This window comes from Petromyzon marinus, chromosome 40, assembly GCF_048934315.1.
Source record: "Petromyzon marinus isolate PM22_M1 ecotype Great Lakes invasive population chromosome 40, UKy_Petmar_22M1.pri1.0, whole genome shotgun sequence".
In the NCBI taxonomy this organism is placed as follows: domain Eukaryota; kingdom Metazoa; phylum Chordata; class Hyperoartia; order Petromyzontiformes; family Petromyzontidae; genus Petromyzon; species Petromyzon marinus.
The window spans coordinates 12,729,515-12,752,328 of NC_133706.1; the positions used below are offsets into that span (position 1 = coordinate 12,729,515).

General features: G+C 41.1%; 1 protein-coding gene across 1 annotated transcript in view; it reads right to left on the reverse strand.

Moving 5' to 3' along the window:
* The window catches only part of LOC116950814 (collagen and calcium-binding EGF domain-containing protein 1), a 22,203-nt gene extending 1,959 nt beyond the window's left edge, over positions 1-20,244 (reverse strand). Inside the window, exons 1-5 of the mRNA XM_076072993.1 lie at positions 20,040-20,244; positions 19,182-19,262; positions 4,333-4,385; positions 2,643-2,777; positions 943-1,107 (exon numbers count right to left, since the gene is read on the reverse strand). Coding sequence (XP_075929108.1) covers positions 943-1,107; positions 2,643-2,777; positions 4,333-4,385; positions 19,182-19,262; positions 20,040-20,224 — 619 coding nt within the window. The 5' untranslated portion in view covers positions 20,225-20,244. The remainder of the gene's footprint in view (positions 1-942; positions 1,108-2,642; positions 2,778-4,332; positions 4,386-19,181; positions 19,263-20,039) is intronic.
* Between the last annotated feature and the right edge of the window lie 2,570 nt (positions 20,245-22,814).

Below are 22,814 nucleotides of genomic sequence, written 5' to 3' on the forward strand. Positions count from 1 at the left end.
CGTTGTTTATACATTCTTTTAAAATAAAAGCATGTGTACGATAGTAATTTAGTTCGACCTGGCGTCTGTTAAGCGATGACACGGAATTTAAGCGTCGAAAAAAATATCTTTCCCTCTTTCTGCATCTCCCATTCCCCCCCCCCTCCCCTTGACTCTACTTGTCTCTCCTCTCCCCCTCTTCTCATCTGTCCCCCTCTCTTCCTCTCTCCCCCTATCTCTCCTCTCTTTTTTACGATCAGAAGAAACAAGAAGATGCTCGGTGTAGTCGGCACTTTGCTCCGTTCATCATTTCGGTTTTTTGGTTTTTTAATGCTTTGCTTTGTGTAACCCCCCCCCCCTTTTAAATGAAAGACCCAACATTTTTTTCTTTTTTCTTTCCCCTTCCCTCTCTCTCTACCCCCTCTCTGCCCCCCCTCTCTCTCTACCCCCTCTCCACCCCCCCTCTCTCTCTGCCCACTCTCTTCCTACTCCATTTGGCTCTCGCTCTCTTTTTTCTTTATAACTACGACAAGTGCTGCATCTGCACGCAGCCCTTCCCACAGTCAAACGGCCTCCGACGGGTAGCTTAGATCTGCATGCAGAGCCCTTCGTCATCTGCCACCGAGCACACGGCCTCCTCCAGCGCCCACTGCTCCTTGAAGGCCGGCACGGCGTGGGTCAGCCGCGCGTGGCGGAACTCCGGCCCACACACCCTGGCTCTGACCAGAGCGCGGAAGATGCCCAGGCTGCTGGCCGGACGTTGCCCCTCCAGGGCCACCTTCCTCGCCCTGTATATGGCGAGCTTGGCGTAGCCGAAGAGCACTCTCCCCTTATCTCTCCCCCTCATCTCTCCCCTTATCTCTCCCCCTCTCTCTCCCCTTATCTCTCCCCTTATCTCTCCCCCTATCTCTCCCCTTATCTCTCCCCTTATCTCTCTCCTTATCCTTCCCCCCCGCCGCCGGCCCTCTCTCCACCGCTCACCCCGCGCCGGCACCCTCCGGCACGAGTGTTTGTCCTCGGCGAGCCTCCAGCCCTCGGGGCACGTGCACTCGTAGCTGCCGGGCGAGTTGCGGCAGCCGTGCGAGCACCGCGAGGCGGTGCCGTTACTCTCGGCACACTCGTCCACGTCTGCAGCGTGCGCACAGAGACAACGAAGGAAGATCCCGCACACCCCCCCCCACCCCCATAGCTGTAAACAGACTTGTGGTGGCGAGGGCTGTTCACGAGCAGCAGCGGCACCGATGACGGGCGGCACGGCACACGAGAGGGGTGGCCAGCAGCACGCTCCACGTGGCTGCCTGCTGCGGTGTGTACACGGTGTGTACATGGTGTGTAAATGGTGTGTACACGGTGTGTACATGGTGCGGTGTGTACACAACGTGTACATGGTGTGTACATGGTGTGTACATGGTGCGGTGTGTACACGGTGTGTACATGGTGTGTACATGGTGTGTACATGGTGCGGTGTGTACACGGTGTGTACATGGTGTGTACATGGTGTGTACATGGTGTGTACATGGTGCGGTGTGTACACGGTGTGTACATGGTGTGTAAATGGTGTGTACACGGTGTGTACATGGTGCGGTGTGTACACAACGTGTACATGGTGTGCACATGGTGTGTACATGGTGCGGTGTGTACACGGTGTGTACATGGTGTGTACATGGTGTGTACATGGTGCGGTGTGTACACGGTGTGTACATGGTGTGTAAATGGTGTGTACACGGTGTGTACATGGTGCGGTGTGTACACAACGTGTACATGGTGTGTACATGGTGTGTGCATGGTGTGTAAATGATGTGTACACGGTGCGGTGTGTACACGGTGTTTACACGGTGTGTACACGGTATGGTGTGTACACGGTGCGGTGTGTACACGGTGCGGTGTGTACACGGTGTGTAAATGGTGTTTACACAGTGTGTACATGGTGTGTACATGGTGCGGTGTGTACACGGTGTGCACACGGTGTGTACACGGTGTGTAAATGGTGTTTACACTGTGTGTACATGGTGTGTACACGGTGTGTAAATGGTGTTTACACTGTGTGTACATGGTGTGTACATGGTGTGTACACGGTGTGTAAATAGTGTTTACACAGTGTGCACATGGTGTGTACATGGTGTGTACACGGTGTGTACACGGTGTGTAAATGGTGTGTACACGGTGTGTACACGGTGTGTAAATGGTGTGTACACGGTGTGTACACGGTGTGTACACGGTGTGTACCCGTCGTGTGCCGTCGTGGCCTTCACAAGGTGTCACCGCTGAGAGCACTTGTCCCGGACAGACTGCTGAGGCTACACGGGGATCTTTGTCTGTGTGCGTGTGCACCCACCCAGTGTGTGGGGGAGCGGTAGTGTAGTGGTCAGCGCTACGCTGCGCTACGAATCCGGCGGCCCGAGTTCGATTCACGCTCACGGCCAAAACCGGTGACGATTATCTGAAACGGTCCTGGGCCTCCCCTAGGTACACTCAGCCTAAAATTAGTACTTGACACGGCGTATATACATCGCCACTGGGGAGACAAAGGCGGCCGGGCGTGGTGCTGGCCACCCACCCCCTCGAGTGCCGTTCCGGCCTTCATAGGCGCTACTCGCTAACAGCACTTGCCCCTACAGTCCGTCAAGGCTGTACGGGGCATCTTTGCCTTGCCTTGCACCCACCCAGGCAGTAGGGGCGGTGGCGCGTGCGGTGGCGGCGGCGCTCGAAGCGGTAACCCGCGTGGCACGAACAAAGCTCGCGGCCAAAGTGGTCGGTGCAGAGCTGCTCGCAGGGCGAGCCCGCACAGACGTCCACATCTACACGGGGGAGGGGGAGGGTGGGGGGGAGAGGGTGGGGGGAGAGGGTGGGGGGGAGAGGGTGGGGGGGAGAGGGTGGGGGGAGAGGGTGGGGGGGAGAGGGGGGAGGGAGAGGGTGGGGGGGAGAGGGAGAGAGTGGGGGGGAGAGGGGGGAGGGAGAGGGGGGAGGGAGAGAGTGGGGGGGAGAGGGTGGGGGGGAGAGGGGGGAGGGTGGGGGGAGAGGGTGGGGGGGAGAGGGGGGAGGGAGAGGGAGAGGGGGGAGGGAGAGGGTGGGGGGGAGAGGGGGGAGGGAGAGGATGGGGGGAGAGGGTGGGGGGGAGAGGGTGGGGGGGGAGAAGGGGGAGGGAGAGGGGGGAGACTTATTTACAGTTTGAACTTCCATGTTTACCGCTGACCAAAAGCAACACAAATCACTTTCACTGGACGTTCTAAACATCAAAACTATTCGATGGGTAGATTTTTTGTTTTTACAAAACATGACAACATGCGAGTGGTGAGGGGGGTAACGAGTGAGAGGGTCACAGAGAGCGGAGAGGGAGGTCAAAGAGCACCAATATTTTGAATCCACTCCATCTCGTCAACGAGCAAGACATCTGAGCCGTGTGACATCCCGTCCATGAGATTTACAATTTGTGAGCTATCTGGAGCTTGAACAAGATATCTGGCATGTGAGGGATCACGTGATTTGTGCATGATTCCTGCTCCATGAGAAATCCATACCTGTCAACCCACACGGGTTTACCCCGTATTCTTGCAGAGGAAAATTGAGATTTAGGTCCATCCGGCGTACAGCCGTTTCAACACGGGCAAAATTAGTTTTTTGTTGATTTGTTTGTGTTTCTTCCTTGTGATGGGACTTTGTAGGATGAACGTTGAGATTTATAAGGGGCACGGGCTGACCAATAAGGTCTGAGTTGGTCTGTAATAAGGTAGGGCGCTGATAAGGGGTTGACAGGGATGTAAATCTGCTCCATGAGATATCTGCTTCATCTTCCTGGACCAGATGCCTCGCTTGTTGGTGCCACGTGGGATGGCAACACTTCAGGGAAGTAGATTCGTGACCTCTCCCTCTGGGAGAGTCTCTGACTCTCTCTTTCGCGCTCTCTCTCTTGGACCTGAACTCTGGGAGAGTCTCTGCCTCTCTCCCTCTCGTACCTGAACTCTCAATCGGAGTATCTGCTGGCCTCTTGACAATTTGGAGCCTCTGAGCCTGTGTTAAATAAATACAATCTATACATGGGTAACAGAGCGGTGGCGCAGCGGTTAGCACACTGCCATTTGAATCCGGCATCCGAGTTCGATTCCTGCCACGATAACCTCAGTGTTGCGCTACGTTGCGATGCGTCGATTCACGAATTGAAGCATCTCTCGAGTTGGCAGAGTGATGTAGGGTATAGGCAACACAACGAACACGCAGGCAATCCGACTCATATCTGTCACGACCCATAGTTTTCCTCCACGTAAAAAACAGAACGTATGTTTAAATACATCCCATCAGCCAGACATCCTCTCTGCGAGGCGAAGTGAACTCTGGGACAGATGAAGGGGTTCTCACCTTCAGGTAGACACTGTCCCAGCACAAACCGATAGCCTTTGCAGCATCGCTTCCTAGCCAGACACAGAGACAAAGGTCCCCCGTGTAAGCCACGCAGGCTGTTGGGGCAAGTGCTGTTAGCGCCCACCTATGAAGGCCGGAACGGCACACGGGGGGTGGGTGTCCAGCACCAAGCTCGGCCACCTTTGTCTCTCCAAGTACAGAAGTGGTTATCGTGGTATGCCATAGCGTGACATGTATAACGTGGTTATCATGTCATGCTATAACGTGTTATGTTATAGTGTGGTTATCATGTTATAGTGTGGTTATCATCTTATGTGATAGTGTGGTTATCATGTTATAGTGCGGTTATCATGTTATAGTGTGGTTATCATGTTATGTTATAGTGTGGTTATCATGTTATGTTATAGTGTGGTTATCATGTTATAGTGTGGTTATCATGTTATAGTGTGGTTATCATGTTATGTTATAGTGTGGTTATCATGTTATAGTGTGGTTATCATGTTATGTTATAGTGTGGTTATCATGTTATAGTGTGGTTATCATGTTATGTTATAGTGTGGTTATCATGTTATAGTGTGGTTATCATGTTATGTTATAGTGTGGTTATCATGTTATAGTGTGGTTATCATGTTATAGTGTGGTTATCATGTTATAGTGTGGTTATCATGTTATGTTATAGTGTGGTTATCATGTTATAGTGAGGTTATCATGTTATAGTGTGGTTATCATGTTATAGTGTGGTTATCATGTTATGTTATAGTGTGGTTATCATGTTATAGTGTGGTTATCATGTTATGTTATAGTGTGGTTATCATGTTATAGTGTGGTTATCATGTTATGTTATAGTGTGGTTATCATGTTATAGTGTGGTTATCATGTTATAGTGTGGTTATCATGTTATAGTGTGGTTATCATGTTATGTTATAGTGTGGTTATCATGTTATAGTGTGGTTATCATGTTATAGTGTGGTTATCATGTTATGTTATAGTGTGGTTATCATGTTATAGTGTGGTTATCATGTTATGTTATAGTGTGGTTATCATGTTATGTTATAGTGTGGTTATCATGTTATAGTGTGGTTATCATGTTATGTTATAGTGTGGTTATCATGTTATGTTATAGTGTGGTTATCATGTTATAGTGTGGTTATCATGTTATAGTGTGGTTATCATGTTATGTTATAGTGTGGTTATCATGTTATGTTATAGTGGGGTTATCATGTTATAGTGTGGTTATCATGTTATAGTGTGGTTATCATGTTATAGTGTGGTTATCATGTTATGTTATAGTGTGGTTATCATGTTATAGTGTGGTTATCATGTTATGTTATAGTGTGGTTATCATGTTATAGTGTGGTTATCATGTTATGTTATAGTGTGGTTATCATGTTATAGTGTGGTTATCATGTTATAGTGTGGTTATCATGTTATAGTGTGGTTATCATGTTATGTTATAGTGTGGTTATCATGATATAGTGTGGTTATCATGTTATAGTGTGGTTATCATGTTATAATGTGGTTATCATGTTATGTTATAGTGTGGTTATCATGTTATAGTGTGATTATCATGTTATGTTAAAGTGTGGTTATCATGTTATAGTGTGGTTATCATGTTATGTTATAGTGTGGTTATCATGTTATAGTGTGGTTATCATGTTATAGTGTGGTTATCATGTTATAGTGTGGTTATCATGTTATGTTATAGTGTGGTTATCATGTTATAGTGTGGTTATCATGTTATGTTATAGTGTGGTTATCATGTTATAGTGTGGTTATCATGTTATGTTATAGTGTGGTTATCATGTTATAGTGTGGTTATCATGTTATGTTATAGTGTGGTTATCATGTTATAGTGTGGTTATCATGTTATAGTGTGGTTATCATGTTATAGTGTGGTTATCATGTTATAGTGTGGTTATCATGTTATGTTATAGTGTGGTTATCATGTTATAGTGTGGTTATCATGTTATAGTGTGGTTATCATGTTATAGTGTGGTTATCATGTTATGTTATAGTGTGGTTATCATGTTACAGTGTGGTTATCATGTTATAGTGTGGTTATCATGTTATAGTGTGGTTATCATGTTATGTTATAGTGTGGTTATCATGTTATAGTGTGGTTATCATGTTATGTTATAGTGTGGTTATCATGTTATAGTGTGGTTATCATGTTATGTTATAGTGTGGTTATCATGTTATAGTGTGGTTATCATGTTATAGTGTGGTTATCATGTTATGTTATAGTGTGGTTATCATGTTATAGTGTGGTTATCATGTTATAGTGTGGTTATCATGTTATAGTGTGGTTATCATGTTATAGTGTGGTTATCATGTTATGTTATAGTGTGGTTATCATGTTATAGTGTGGTTATCATGTTATAGTGTGGTTATCATGTTATAGTGTGGTTATCATGTTATAGTGTGGTTATCATGTTATGGTATAGTGTGGTTATCATGTTATAGTGTGGTTATCATGTTATAGTGTGGTTATCATGTTATAGTGTGGTTATCATGTTATAGTGTGGTTATCATGTTATAGTGTGGTTATCATGTTATAGTGTGGTTATCATGTTATAGTGTGGTTATCATGTTATGTTATAGTGTGGTTATCATGTTATAGTGTGGTTATCATGTTATAGTGTGGTTATCATGTTATGTTATAGTGTGGTTATCATGTTATAGTGTGGTTATCATGTTATGTTATAGTGTGGTTATCATGTTATAGTGTGGTTATCATGTTATGTTATAGTGTGGTTATCATGTTATAGTGTGGTTATCATGTTATAGTGTGGTTATCAATGTTATGTTATAGTGTGGTTATCATGTATGTTATAGTGTGGTTATCATGTTATGTTATAGTGTGGTTATCATATTATAGTGTGGTTATCATGTTATAGTGTGGTTATCATGTTATCGTGTGGTTACCATGTTATAGTGTGGTTATCATGTTATGTTATAGTGTGGTTATCATGTTATAGTGTGGTTATCATGTTATAGTGTGGTTATCATGTTATAGTGTGGTTATCATGTTATGTTATAGTGTGGTTATTATGTTATAGTGTGGTTATCATGTTATAGTGTGGTTATCATGTTATAGTGTGGTTATTATGTTATAGTGTGGTTATCATGTTATAGTGTGGTTATCATGTTATAGTGTGGTTATCATGTTATAGTGTGGTTATCATGTTATAGTGTGGTTATCATGTTATAGTGTGGTTATCATGTTATAGTGTGGTTATCATGTTATAGTGTGGTTATCATGTTATAGTGTGGTTATCATGTTATAGTGTGGTTATCATGTTATAGTGTGGTTACCATGTTATGTTATAGTGTGGTTATTATGTTATAGTGTGGTTATCATGTTATAGTGTGGTTATCATGTTATAGTGTGGTTATCATGTTATAGTGTGGTTATCATGTTATAGTGTGGTTACATCATGTTATAGTGTGGTTATCATGTTATAGTGTGGTTATCATGTTATAGTGTGGTTATCATGTTATAGTGTGGTTATCATGTTATAGTGTGGTTATCATGTTATAGTGTGGTTATCATGTTATAGTGTGGTTATCATGTTATAGTGTGGTTATCATGTTATAGTGTGGTTATCATGTTATAGTGTGGTTATCATGTTATGTTATAGTGTGGTTATCATGTTATAGTGTGGTTATCATGTTATAGTGTGGTTATCATGTTATAGTGTGGTTATCATGTTATGTTATAGTGTGGTTATCATGTTATGTTATAGTGTGGTTATCATGTTATAGTGTGGTTATCATGTTATAGTGTGGTTATCATGTTATAGTGTGGTTACCATGTTATAGTGTGGTTATCATGTTATGTTATAGTGTGGTTATCATGTTATAGTGTGGTTATCATGTTATAGTGTGGTTATCATGTTATAGTGTGGTTACCATGTTATGTTATAGTGTGGTTATTATGTTATAGTGTGGTTATCATGTTATAGTGTGGTTATCATGTTATAGTGTGGTTATCATGTTATAGTGTGGTTATCATGTTATAGTGTGGTTATCATGTTATAGTGTGGTTATCATGTTATAGTGTGGTTATCATGTTATAGTGTGGTTATCATGTTATAGTGTGGTTATCATGTTATAGTGTGGTTATCATGTTATAGTGTGGTTATCATGTTATAGTGTGGTTATCATGTTATAGTGTGGTTATCATGTTATAGTGTGGTTATCATGTTATAGTGTGGTTATCATGTTATAGTGTGGTTATCATGTTATAGTGTGGTTATCATGTTATAGTGTGGTTATCATGTTATAGTGTGGTTATCATGTTATAGTGTGGTTATCATGTTATAGTGTGGTTATCATGTTATAGTGTGGTTATCATGTTATAGTGTGGTTATCATGTTATAGTGTGGTTATCATGTTATAGTGTGGTTATCATGTTATAGTGTGGTTATCATGTTATAGTGTGGTTATCATGTTATAGTGTGGTTATCATGTTATAGTGTGGTTATCATGTTATAGTGTGGTTATCATGTTATAGTGTGGTTATCATGTTATAGTGTGGTTATCGTTATGTTATAGTGTGGTTATCATGTTATAGTGTGGTTATCATGTTATAGTGTGGTTACCATGTTATAGTGTGGTTATCATGTTATAGTGTGGTTATCATGTTATAGTGTGGTTATCATGTTATGTTATAGTGTGGTTATCATGTTATAGTGTGGTTATCATGTTATAGTGTGGTTATCATGTTATAGTGTGGTTATCATGTTATGTTATAGTGTGGTTATCATGTTATAGTGTGGTTATCATGTTATAGTGTGGTTATCATGTTATAGTGTGGTTATCATGTTATAGTGTGGTTATCATGTTATGTTATAGTGTGGTTATCATGTTATAGTGTGGTTATCATGTTATAGTGTGGTTATCATGTTATAGTGTGGTTATCATGTTATGTTATAGTGTGGTTATCATGTTATAGTGTGGTTATCATGTTATAGTGTGGTTATCATGTTATAGTGTGGTTATCATGTTATAGTGTGGTTATCATGTTATAGTGTGGTTATCATGTTATAGTGTGGTTATCATGTTATAGTGTGGTTATCATGTTATAGTGTGGTTGTTAGTGTGAATCTCATGTTATAGTGTGGTTATCATGTTATAGTGTGGTTATCATGTTATAGTGTGGTTATCATGTTATAGTGTGGTTATCATGTTATAGTGTGGTTATCATGTTATAGTGTGGTTATCATGTTATTATAGTGTGGTTATCATGTTATAGTGTGGTTATTCATGTTATAGTGTGGTTATCATGTTATAGTGTGGTTATCATGTTATTTGTTATAGTGTGGTTATCATGTTATAGTGTGGTTATCATGTTATAGTGTGGTTATCATGTTATAGTGTGGTTATCATGTTATAGTGTGGTTATCATGTTATAGTGTGGTTATCATGTTATAGTGTGGTTATCATGTTATAGTGTGGTTATCATGTTGTTATAGTGTGGTTATCATGTTATAGTGTGGTTATCATGTTATAGTGTGGTTATCATGTTATAGTGTGGTTATCATGTTATAGTGTGGTTATCATGTTATAGTGTGGTTACCATGTTATAGTGTGGTTATCATGTTATAGTGTGGTTATCATGTTATAGTGTGGTTATCATGTTATAGTGTGGTTATCATGTTATTTATAGTGTGGTTATCATGTTATAGTGTGGTTATCATGTTATAGTGTGGTTATCATGTTATAGTGTGGTTATCATGTTATAGTGTGGTTATCATGTTATAGTGTGGTTATCATGTTATAGTGTGGTTATCATGTTATAGTGTGGTTATCATGTTATGTTATAGTGTGGTTATCATGTTATAGTGTGGTTATCATGTTATTTAAGTGTGGTTATCATGTTATAGTGTGGTTATCATGTTATGTTATAGTGTGGTTATCATGTTATAGTGTGGTTATCATGTTATAGTGTGGTTATCATGTTATAGTGTGGTTATCATGTTATGTTATAGTGTGGTTATCATGTTATAGTGTGGTTATCATGTTATGTTATAGTGTGGTTATCATGTTATAGTGTGGTTATCATGTTATGTTATAGTGTGGTTATCATGTTATAGTGTGGTTATCATGTTATGTTATAGTGTGGTTATCATGTTATAGTGTGGTTATCATGTTATATGGTTATCATGTTATAGTGTGGTTATCATGTTATAGTGTGGTTATCATGTTATGTTATAGTGTGGTTATCATGTTATAGTGTGGTTATCATGTTATAGTGTGGTTATCATGTTATAGTGTGGTTATCATGTTATGTTATAGTGTGGTTATCATGTTACAGTGTGGTTATCATGTTATAGTGTGGTTATCATGTTATAGTGTGGTTATCATGTTATGTTATAGTGTGGTTATCATGTTATAGTGTGGTTATCATGTTATGTTATAGTGTGGTTATCATGTTATGTTATAGTGTGGTTATCATGTTATAGTGTGGTTATCATGTTATAGTGTGGTTATCATGTTATAGTGTGGTTATCATGTTATAGTGTGGTTATCATGTTATGTTATAGTGTGGTTATCATGTTATAGTGTGGTTATCATGTTATAGTGTGGTTATCATGTTATAGTGTGGTTATCATGTTATAGTGTGGTTATCATGTTATGGTATAGTGTGGTTATCATGTTATAGTGTGGTTATCATGTTATAGTGTGGTTATCATGTTATAGTGTGGTTATCATGTTATAGTGTGGTTATCATGTTATAGTGTGGTTATCATGTTATAGTGTGGTTATCATGTTATAGTGTGGTTATCATGTTATGTTATAGTGTGGTTATCATGTTATAGTGTGGTTATCATGTTATAGTGTGGTTATCATGTTATGTTATAGTGTGGTTATCATGTTATAGTGTGGTTATCATGTTATGTTATAGTGTGGTTATCATGTTATAGTGTGGTTATCATGTTATGTTATAGTGTGGTTATCATGTTATAGTGTGGTTATCATGTTATAGTGTGGTTATCATGTTATAGTGTGGTTATCATGTTATGTTATAGTGTGGTTATCATGTTATGTTATAGTGTGGTTATCATATTATAGTGTGGTTATCATGTTATAGTGTGGTTATCATGTTATCGTGTGGTTACCATGTTATAGTGTGGTTATCATGTTATGTTATAGTGTGGTTATCATGTTATAGTGTGGTTATCATGTTATAGTGTGGTTATCATGTTATAGTGTGGTTACCATGTTATGTTATAGTGTGGTTATTATGTTATAGTGTGGTTATCATGTTATAGTGTGGTTATCATGTTATAGTGTGGTTATTATGTTATAGTGTGGTTATCATGTTATAGTGTGGTTATCATGTTATAGTGTGGTTATCATGTTATAGTGTGGTTACCATGTTATAGTGTGGTTATCATGTTATAGTGTGGTTATCATGTTATAGTGTGGTTATCATGTTATAGTGTGGTTATCATGTTATAGTGTGGTTATCATGTTATAGTGTGGTTATCATGTTATAGTGTGGTTACCATGTTATGTTATAGTGTGGTTATTATGTTATAGTGTGGTTATCATGTTATAGTGTGGTTATCATGTTATAGTGTGGTTATTATGTTATAGTGTGGTTATCATGTTATAGTGTGGTTATCATGTTATAGTGTGGTTATCATGTTATAGTGTGGTTACCATGTTATAGTGTGGTTATCATGTTATAGTGTGGTTATCATGTTATAGTGTGGTTATCATGTTATAGCGTGGTTATCATGTTATAGTGTGGTTATCATGTTATAGTGTGGTTATCATGTTATGTTATAGTGTGGTTATCATGTTATAGTGTGGTTATCATGTTATGTTATAGTGTGGTTATCATGTTATAGTGTGGTTATCATGTTATGTTATAGTGTGGTTATCATGTTATAGTGTGGTTATCATGTTATGTTATAGTGTGGTTATCATGTTATGTTATAGTGTGGTTATCATGTTATAGTGTGGTTATCATGTTATAGTGTGGTTATCATGTTATAGTGTGGTTACCATGTTATAGTGTGGTTATCATGTTATGTTATAGTGTGGTTATCATGTTATAGTGTGGTTATCATGTTATAGTGTGGTTATCATGTTATAGTGTGGTTACCATGTTATGTTATAGTGTGGTTATTATGTTATAGTGTGGTTATCATGTTATAGTGTGGTTATCATGTTATAGTGTGGTTATCATGTTATAGTGTGGTTATCATGTTATAGTGTGGTTATCATGTTATAGTGTGGTTATCATGTTATAGTGTGGTTATCATGTTATAGTGTGGTTATCATGTTATAGTGTGGTTATCATGTTATAGTGTGGTTATCATGTTATAGTGTGGTTATCATGTTATAGTGTGGTTATCATGTTATAGTGTGGTTATCATGTTATAGTGTGGTTATCATGTTATAGTGTGGTTATCATGTTATAGTGTGGTTATCATGTTATAGTGTGGTTATCATGTTATAGTGTGGTTATCATGTTATAGTGTGGTTATCATGTTATAGTGTGGTTATCATGTTATAGTGTGGTTATCATGTTATAGTGTGGTTATCATGTTATAGTGTGGTAATCATGTTATAGTGTGGTTATCATGTTATAGTGTGGTTATCATGTTATAGTGTGGTTATCATGTTATAGTGTGGTTATCATGTTATAGTGTGGTTACCATGTTATAGTGTGGTTACCATGTTATAGTGTGGTTATCATGTTATAGTGTGGTTATCATGTTATAGTGTGGTTATCATGTTATAGTGTGGTTATCATGTTATAGTGTGGTTATCATGTTATAGTGTGGTTATCATGTTATGTTATAGTGTGGTTATCATGTTATAGTGTGGTTACCATGTTATAGTGTGGTTATCATGTTATAGTGTGGTTATCATGTTATAGTGTGGTTATCATGTTATGTTATAGTGTGGTTATCATGTTATAGTGTGGTTATCATGTTATAGTGTGGTTATCATGTTATAGCGTGGTTATCATGTTATGTTATAGTGTGGTTATCATGTTATAGTGTGGTTATCATGTTATAGTGTGGTTATCATGTTATAGTGTGGTTATCATGTTATAGTGTGGTTATCATGTTATGTTATAGTGTTGATTTGATTATCATGTTATAGTGTGGTTATCATGTTATAGTGTGGTTATCATGTTATAGTGTGGTTATGTTATAGTGTGGTTATCATGTTATAGTGTGGTTATCATGTTATAGTGTGGTTATCATGTTATAGTGTGGTTACCATGTTATAGTGTGGTTATCATGTTATAGTGTGGTTATCATGTTATAGTGTGGTTATCATGTTATAGTGTGGTTATCATGTTATAGTGTGGTTATCATGTTATAGTGTGGTTATCATGTTATAGTGTGGTTATCATGTTATGTTATAGTGTGGTTATCATGTTATAGTGTGGTTATCATGTTATAGTGTGGTTATCATGTTATAGTGTGGTTATCATGTTATGTTATAGTGTGGTTATCATGTTATAGTGTGGTTACCATGTTATAGTGGGGTTATCATGTTATAGTGTGGTTATCATGTTATGTTATAGTGTGGTTATCATGTTATAGTGTGGTTATCATGTTATGTTATAGTGTGGTTATCATGTTATAGTGTGGTTACCATGTTATAGTGTGGTTATCATGTTATAGTGTGGTTACCATGTTATAGTGTGGTTATCATGTTATAGTGTGGTTATCATGTTATGTTATAGTGTGGTTACCATGTTATAGTGTGGTTATCATGTTATAGTGTGGTTATCATGTTATAGTGTGGTTATCATGTTATAGTGTGGTTATCATGTTATAGTGTGGTTACCATGTTATAGTGTGGTTACCATGTTATAGTGTGGTTATCATGTTATAGTGTGGTTATCATGTTATAGTGTGGTTATCATGTTATAGTGTGGTTATCATGTTATGTTATAGTGTGGTTATCATGTTATAGTGTGGTTATCATGTTATGTTATAGTGTGGTTATCATGTTATAGTGTGGTTATCATGTTATAGTGTGGTTATCATGTTATAGTGTGGTTATCATGTTATGTTATAGTGTGGTTATCATGTTATAGTGTGGTTACCATGTTATAGTGTGGTTATCATGTTATAGTGTGGTTATCATGTTATGTTATAGTGTGGTTATCATGTTATAGTGTGGTTATCATGTTATGTTATAGTGTGGTTATCATGTTATAGTGTGGTTACCATGTTATAGTGTGGTTATCATGTTATAGTGTGGTTACCATGTTATAGTGTGGTTATCATGTTATAGTGTGGTTATCATGTTATGTTATAGTGTGGTTACCATGTTATAGTGTGGTTATCATGTTATAGTGTGGTTATCATGTTATAGTGTGGTTATCATGTTATAGTGTGGTTATCATGTTATAGTGTGGTTACCATGTTATAGTGTGGTTACCATGTTATAGTGTGGTTATCATGTTATAGTGTGGTTATCATGTTATAGTGTGGTTATCATGTTATAGTGTGGTTATCATGTTATAGTGTGGTTATCATGTTATAGTGTGGTTATCATGTTATGTTATAGTGTGGTTATCATGTTATAGTGTGGTTATCATGTTATGTTATAGTGTGGTTATCATGTTATAGTGTGGTTATCATGTTATAGTGTGGTTATCATGTTATAGTGTGGTTATCATGTTATGTTATAGTGTGGTTATCATGTTATAGTGTGGTTACCATGTTATAGTGTGGTTATCATGTTATAGTGTGGTTATCATGTTATGTTATAGTGTGGTTATCATGTTATAGTGTGGTTATCATGTTATGTTATAGTGTGGTTATCATGTTATAGTGTGGTTACCATGTTATAGTGTGGTTATCATGTTATAGTGTGGTTACCATGTTATAGTGTGGTTATCATGTTATAGTGTGGTTATCATGTTATGTTATAGTGTGGTTACCATGTTATAGTGTGGTTATCATGTTATAGTGTGGTTATCATGTTATAGTGTGGTTATCATGTTATAGTGTGGTTATCATGTTATAGTGTGGTTATCATGTTATGTTATAGTGTGGTTATCATGTTATAGTGTGGTTACCATGTTATAGTGTGGTTACCATGTTATAGTGTGGTTACCATGTTATAGTGTGGTTACCATGTTATAGTGTGGTTATCATGTTATAGTGTGGTTACCATGTTATAGTGTGGTTACCATGTTATAGTGTGGTTATCATGTTATGTTATAGTGTGGTTACCATGTTATAGTGTGGTTACCATGTTATAGTGTGGTTACCATGTTATAGTGTGGTTATCATGTTATAGTGTGGTTACCATGTTATAGTGTGGTTACCATGTTATAGTGTGGTTATCATGTTATAGTGTGGTTATCATGTTATAGTGTGGTTATCATGTTATAGTGTGGTTACCATGTTATAGTGTGGTTATCATGTTATAGTGTGGTTACCATGTTATAGTGTGGTTATCATGTTATAGTGTGGTTATCATGTTATAGTGTGGTTATCATGTTATAGTGTGGTTATCATGTTATAGTGTGGTTACCATGTTATAGTGTGGTTACCATGTTATAGTGTGGTTATCATGTTATGTTATAGTGTGGTTACCATGTTATAGTGTGGTTACCATGTTATAGTGTGGTTATCATGTTATAGTGTGGTTATCATGTTATAGTGTGGTTACCATGTTATAGTGTGGTTATCATGTTATAGTGTGGTTATCATGTTATAGTGTGGTTACCATGTTATAGTGTGGTTATCATGTTATAGTGTGGTTATCATGTTATAGTGTGGTTATCATGTTATAGTGTGGTTACCATGTTATAGTGTGGTTATCATGTTATAGTGTGGTTATCATGTTATAGTGTGGTTACCATGTTATAGTGTGGTTACCATGTTATAGTGTGGTTACCATGTTATAGTGTGGTTATCATGTTATAGTGTGGTTATCATGTTATAGTGTGGTTACCATGTTATAGTGTGGTTATCATGTTATAGTGTGGTTATCATGTTATAGTGTGGTTATCATGTTATAGTGTGGTTATCATGTTATAGTGTGGTTACCATGTTATAGTGTGGTTACCATGTTATAGTGTGGTTATCATGTTATAGTGTGGTTACCATGTTATAGTGTGGTTACCATGTTATAGTGTGGTTACCATGTTATAGTGTGGTTATCATGTTATAGTGTGGTTATCATGTTATAGTGTGGTTATCATGTTATAGTGTGGTTACCATGTTATAGTGTGGTTATCATGTTATAGTGTGGTTATCATGTTATGTTATAGTGTGGTTACCATGTTATAGTGTGGTTACCATGTTATAGTGTGGTTACCATGTTATAGTGTGGTTACCATGTTATAGTGTGGTTATCATGTTATAGTGTGGTTATCATGTTATAGTGTGGTTATCATGTTATAGTGTGGTTACCATGTTATAGTGTGGTTACCATGTTATAGTGTGGTTATCATGTTATGTTATAGTGTGGTTACCATGTTATAGTGTGGTTACCATGTTATAGTGTGGTTATCATGTTATTTTATAGTGTGGTTACCATGTTATAGTGTGGTTACCATGTTATAGTGTGGTTATCATGTTATAGTGTGGTTATCATGTTATAGTGTGGTTATCATGTTATAGTGTGGTTACCATGTTATAGTGTGGTTACCATGTTATAGTGTGGTTATCATGTTATGTTATAGTGTGGTTACCATGTTATAGTGTGGTTACCATGTTATAGTGTGGTTATCATGTTATGTTATAGTGTGGTTACCATGTTATAGTGTGGTTACCATGTTATAGTGTGGTTATCATGTTATAGTGTGGTTATCATGTTATAGTGTGGTTATCATGTTATAGTGTGGTTACCATGTTATAGTGTGGTTACCATGTTATAGTGTGGTTACCATGTTATAGTGTGGTTATCATGTTATAGTGTGGTTATCATGTTATAGTGTGGTTACCATGTTATAGTGTGGTTACCATGTTATAGTGTGGTTATCATGTTATAGTGTGGTTACCATGTTATAGTGTGGTTACCATGTTATAGTGTGGTTATCATGTTATAGTGTGGTTATCATGTTAGTGTGGTTACCATGTTATAGTGTGGTTACCATGTTATAGTGTGGTTATCATGTTATAGTGTGGTTACCATGTTATAGTGTGGTTATCATGTTATAGTGTGGTTACCATGTTATAGTGTGGTTACCATGTTATAGTGTGGTTACCATGTTATAGTGTGGTTATCATGTTATAGTGTGGTTATCATGTTATAGTGTGGTTATCATGTTATAGTGTGGTTACCATGTTATAGTGTGGTTACCATGTTATAGTGTGGTTATCATGTTATAGTGTGGTTATCATGTTATAGTGTGGTTACCATGTTATAGTGTGGTTACCATGTTATAGTGTGGTTATCATGTTATAGTGTGGTTACCATGTTATAGTGTGGTTACCATGTTATAGTGTGGTTATCATGTTATAGTGTGGTTATCATGTTATAGTGTGGTTACCATGTTATAGTGTGGTTACCATGTTATAGTGTGGTTATCATGTTATAGTGTGGTTACCATGTTATAGTGTGGTTATCATGTTATGTTATAGTGTGGTTACCATGTTATAGTGTGGTTACCATGTTATAGTGTGGTTATCATGTTATAGTGTGGTTATCATGTTATAGTGTGGTTACCATGTTATAGTGTGGTTATCATGTTATGTTATAGTGTGGTTACCATGTTATAGTGTGGTTACCATGTTATAGTGTGGTTATCATGTTATAGTGTGGTTACCATGTTATAGTGTGGTTATCATGTTATAGTGTGGTTACCATGTTATAGTGTGGTTATCATGTTATAGTGTGGTTACCATGTTATAGTGTGGTTATCATGTTATAGTGTGGTTACCATGTTATAGTGTGGTTATCATGTTATAGTGTGGTTACCATGTTATAGTGTGGTTATCATGTTATAGTGTGGTTACCATGTTATAGTGTGGTTATCATGTTATAGTGTGGTTATCATGTTATAGTGTGGTTACCATGTTATAGTGTGGTTACCATGTTATAGTGTGGTTATCATGTTATAGTGTGGTTACCATGTTATAGTGTGGTTACCATGTTATAGTGTGGTTATCATGTTATAGTGTGGTTACCATGTTATAGTGTGGTTACCATGTTATAGTGTGGTTATATTGTAGCGCGTGGCGTGTCTCGTGTGGCGCGTGCGTCAGACAGAAGCCGCCTGTGTTTCAGCAATCCCCGCAGGGACCGGGGGGGGGGTCCCACAGGGATCCTTGTGAAACAGGGGTCCCGGCACAGGACCCCCTCTGTGTGCGTCGCGGTGTCGCTACCCCCCTTGGCGCGGGCCCCACGCACAGAGAACCCCTTGAGTGGGGGTCCCCCCCCCTCCACCCGCCCCTCGCCTTCGCCAGGGCCGTGCCACATTTGGGACTGCCGCGTGGAGCGCGCAGCGAGAGGCCGCGAGCGGGGGATGGGGGGAGGGGGGGGGTCCTATCGTGGAGGTAAAGGCGCAGCGCCTGCAAGTACCTTCTCACGCCACTGCCTTTCGGAAGGGTCCGCGACATTGTAGAGCGAACGCTGTCGTCGGTATTTGGCCTACTCTTCCACGTTCATCGGGCGTGTTCGGAAGAGATGGACAGTACGGATGTGACAACACAAGAGACTAACTGTGGTGTAAACGTTGATGCTGCGGGGTTAGGGGGTCAAGGTCAGAGTTCAGCCCGGAGCTACGAGCCCCAGCAAAACCACTGGCATCAAAGTAAGATAATCAAATCTCAGGGAGGGGGGGGGGGGGCGGCGATACGGGGTGGGGGCCGAGGCGATAGGGGTCTGGGGTCGCCCCTCACCTGATGCACGTCGTCCGCTCCCCGCTCGCTCGCACACACGAGTACTCCGCCGACAGCACCTTGCTCTCCGGGCACACCTCGCTGTGGCACAGGCGAGCGGACAGGTGAGCGCACAGGCGAGCGGACAGGCGAGCGCACAGGTGAGCGGACAGGTCAGCGGGCAGGTGAACGCACAGGTCAGCGCACAGGTGAGCGGACAGGCGAGCACACAGGCGAGCGGACAGGTCAGCGCACAGGTCAGCGGGCAGGTGAACGCACAGGTGAGCGCACAGGTGAGCGGACAGGTGAGCGCACAGGCGAGCGGACAGGTCAGCGCACAGGTCAGCGGGCAGGTGAACGCACAGGTCAGCGCACAGGCGAGCGGACAGGCGAGCGCACAGGTGAGCGGACAGGTGAGTCTGTGGGTGAGTGCACATGGGAGCACACGAGTGAACGCACAGGTGAGCACAGGCGAGCGCACAGGTGCACGTGCACGCAGGTGAGCTGGTACACGCTGAGCTTGAGTGAAGAGGTCAGTGCAAGGATGAGTGCACAGATGAGGCATGGGTACTCACCTGTGTGTGTACACAAAGTACTCACGTGAGTACACAGTTACATGGACAGGTACACACACAGGTGAGTACACAGGTATAAAGATCGATGGTGTGGCCAGAACCATGCCCGGCCGCCTTTGTCTCTCCACAGAGGCGAACGCTGCTTGGGAGTTCAAGGCTGTAAAGGGCAAAGAGGTCACTCCCTCTCCCCTCCCACTCGTTATCCCCCCTCCCACAACCTCCACCCCGCCAGCCCAAAGCGGAGGCACGCAGAGAGCACTCGGCTCGTGGCTCGCGGAGCCACCACGCGGCATGTGCGGCTCACCTGTCGGAGGGCACCGTGTAGTAGTAGGGGGAGGGCATCACCGGGGCCAGCAGGACCAGCAGCAGGGGCAGCCGCAGCAGCAGGGGCAGCCGCAGCAGCAGGGGCAGCAGGAGCCGCGAGGGCAGGGTGCTCTCCCCGCACATCCCGGCGCGCAGATGGAAACTCCGCAGAGTGCTCAGCTCCATCCCAGCATCACTCCCTTCACTCGTCGCCCCCTCCCCGCCCCCTCCCCGCCTCCTCGCCCCTCCCCGCCTCCTCGCCCCCTCCCCGTCTCCTAGCCCCCTCCCCGCCTCCTAGCCCCCTCCCCGCCTCCTAGCCCCCTCCCCGTCTCCTAGCCCCCTCCCCTCCTCCTCTCCCCCTCCCCGCCCCCACTCGCCAACCACCCCAACCCCTCCCCCCGGTGTCAAGTCTGCGATGAGTGGAGCCGGCACGCGCACATTCATCACAGGGCCCCACCGCTCCACCACCGCCCCCCCCCCCCGCGTGCGTGGCAATGAGGATCTCTTTACCATCTTCCCTTGCTCCCCCCCCCCCCCCCCCCATCGAGGGGAGTGCTGAACTGAGCCGTCCATGGCGCACACAATCTCCAATGCCACTCAGCCATTCACCCACCTACTCACGGACCCACTCACCAATTCACTCACCTACTCATTTGCTCACTAACCCACTCACCAGTGCCACTCAGATCGCGTAAATGTAAATGTGTTGTGGTAAACTTACCTACCTCTAACCGACGCAGCCAATTAGTAAGGTTGTCACGTGAACAAAACGTGCCAATTCGTGACTTCGGTACTTTAACACACTGGTGTATTAGAGAGCAAACCCGCAACATTTACCATTGATTTCAAATTATAAATGCTGTGGCTTCATTCTCTAACACGCATTTATGTGACCTAACCCAAAAACTTTATACTCACCAGGTCAAACTTGTTTTACTGTATTTTATTTTCCCAGGTAAGGCCCACTGAGCTATTAATCCATTTTCCAGAAGCGACCTGGCCACAAATGATAGCTCAACGAAGTGGATTATCACGTGGAAATGTATGGCAGCCAAATACTCTAAACGCGTGATGTTGTTTCTAAATGTGGAGGGGAAAACCAGAGTACCTGGAGAACAATCCACGCGACCACGAGGAGAACATGCAAACTCCAACTATACAACAAGTGTCAGGGTCGGGATAGAACCCACGACCTCCTGTATACCAGGCAAGATAATTAACATCTCGCCACCATATAGCCCGAACCCATTCCACTCGACCACTTACCCACTCACATTAATGCACTCACTAATTCCACTTACAGTGAGGGAAAAAAAGTATTTGATCCCCTGCTGTTTTTGTACGTTTGCCCACTGACAAAGAAATGATCAGTCTATAATTTTAATGGTAGGTTTCTTTGAACAGTGAGAGACAGAATAACAACAAAAAATCCAGAAAAACGCATGTCAAAAATGTTATAAATTGATTTGCATTTTAATGAGGGAAATAAGTATTTGACCCCCTCTCAATCAGAAAGATTTCTGGCTCCCAGGTGTCTTTTATACAGGTAACGAGCTGAAATTAGGAGACCACTCTTAAAGGGAGTGCTCCTAATCTCAGCTTGTTACCTGTATAAAAGACACCTGTCCACAGAAGCAATCAATCAATCAGATTCCAAACTCTCCACCATGGCCAAGACCAAAGAGCTCTCCAAGGATGTCAGGGACAAGATTGTAGACCTACACAAGGCTGGAATGGGCTACAAGACCATTGCCAAGCAGCTTGGTGAGAAGGTGACAACAGTTGGTGCGATTATTCGCAAATGGAAGAAACACAAAAGAACTGTCAATCTCCCTCGGCCTGGGGCTCCATGCAACATCTCACTTCGTGGAGTTGCAATGATCATGAGCACGGTGAGGAATCAGCCCAGAACTACACGGGAGGATATTGTCAATGATCTCAAGGCAGCTGGGACCATAGTCACCAATAAAACAATTGGTAACACACTACGCCGTGAAGGACTGAAATCCTGCAGCGCCCGCAAGGTCTCCCTGCTCAAGAAAGCACATACATGCCCGTCTGAAGTTTGCCAATGAACGTCTGAATGATTAAGAGGACAACTGGGTGAAGTGTTGTGGTCAGATGAGACCAAAATGGAGCTCTTTGGCATCAACTCAACTCGCCGTGTTTGGAGGAGGAGGAATGCTGCCGATGACCCCAAGAACACTCTCCCCACCGTCAAACATGGAGGTGGAAACATTATGCTTGGGGGTGTTTTTCTGCGAAGGGGACAGTACAACTTCACCGCATCAAAGGGACAATGGACGGGGCCATGTACCGTCAAATCTTGGGTGAGAACCTCCTTCCCTCAGCCAGGGCATTGAAAATGGGTCGTGGATGGGTATTCCAGCATGACAATGACCCAAAACACACGGCCAAGGCAACAAAGGAGTGGCTCAGGGAGAAGCATATTTAGGTCCTGGAGTGGCCTAGCCAGTCTCCAGACCTTAATCCCATAGAAAATCTGTGGAGGGAGCTGAAAGTTCGAGTTGCCAAACGTCAGCCTCGAAACCTTAATGACTTGGAGAAGATCTGCAAAGAGGAGTGGGACAAAATCCCTCCTGAGATGTGTGCAAACCTGGTGACCAACTACAATAAACGTCTGACCTCTGTGATTGGAAACAAGGGTTTTGCCACCAAGTACTAAGTCATGTTTTGCAGAGGGTTCAAATACTTATTTCCCTCATTAAAATGCAAATCAATTTATAACATTTTTAACATGCCTTTTTCTGGATTT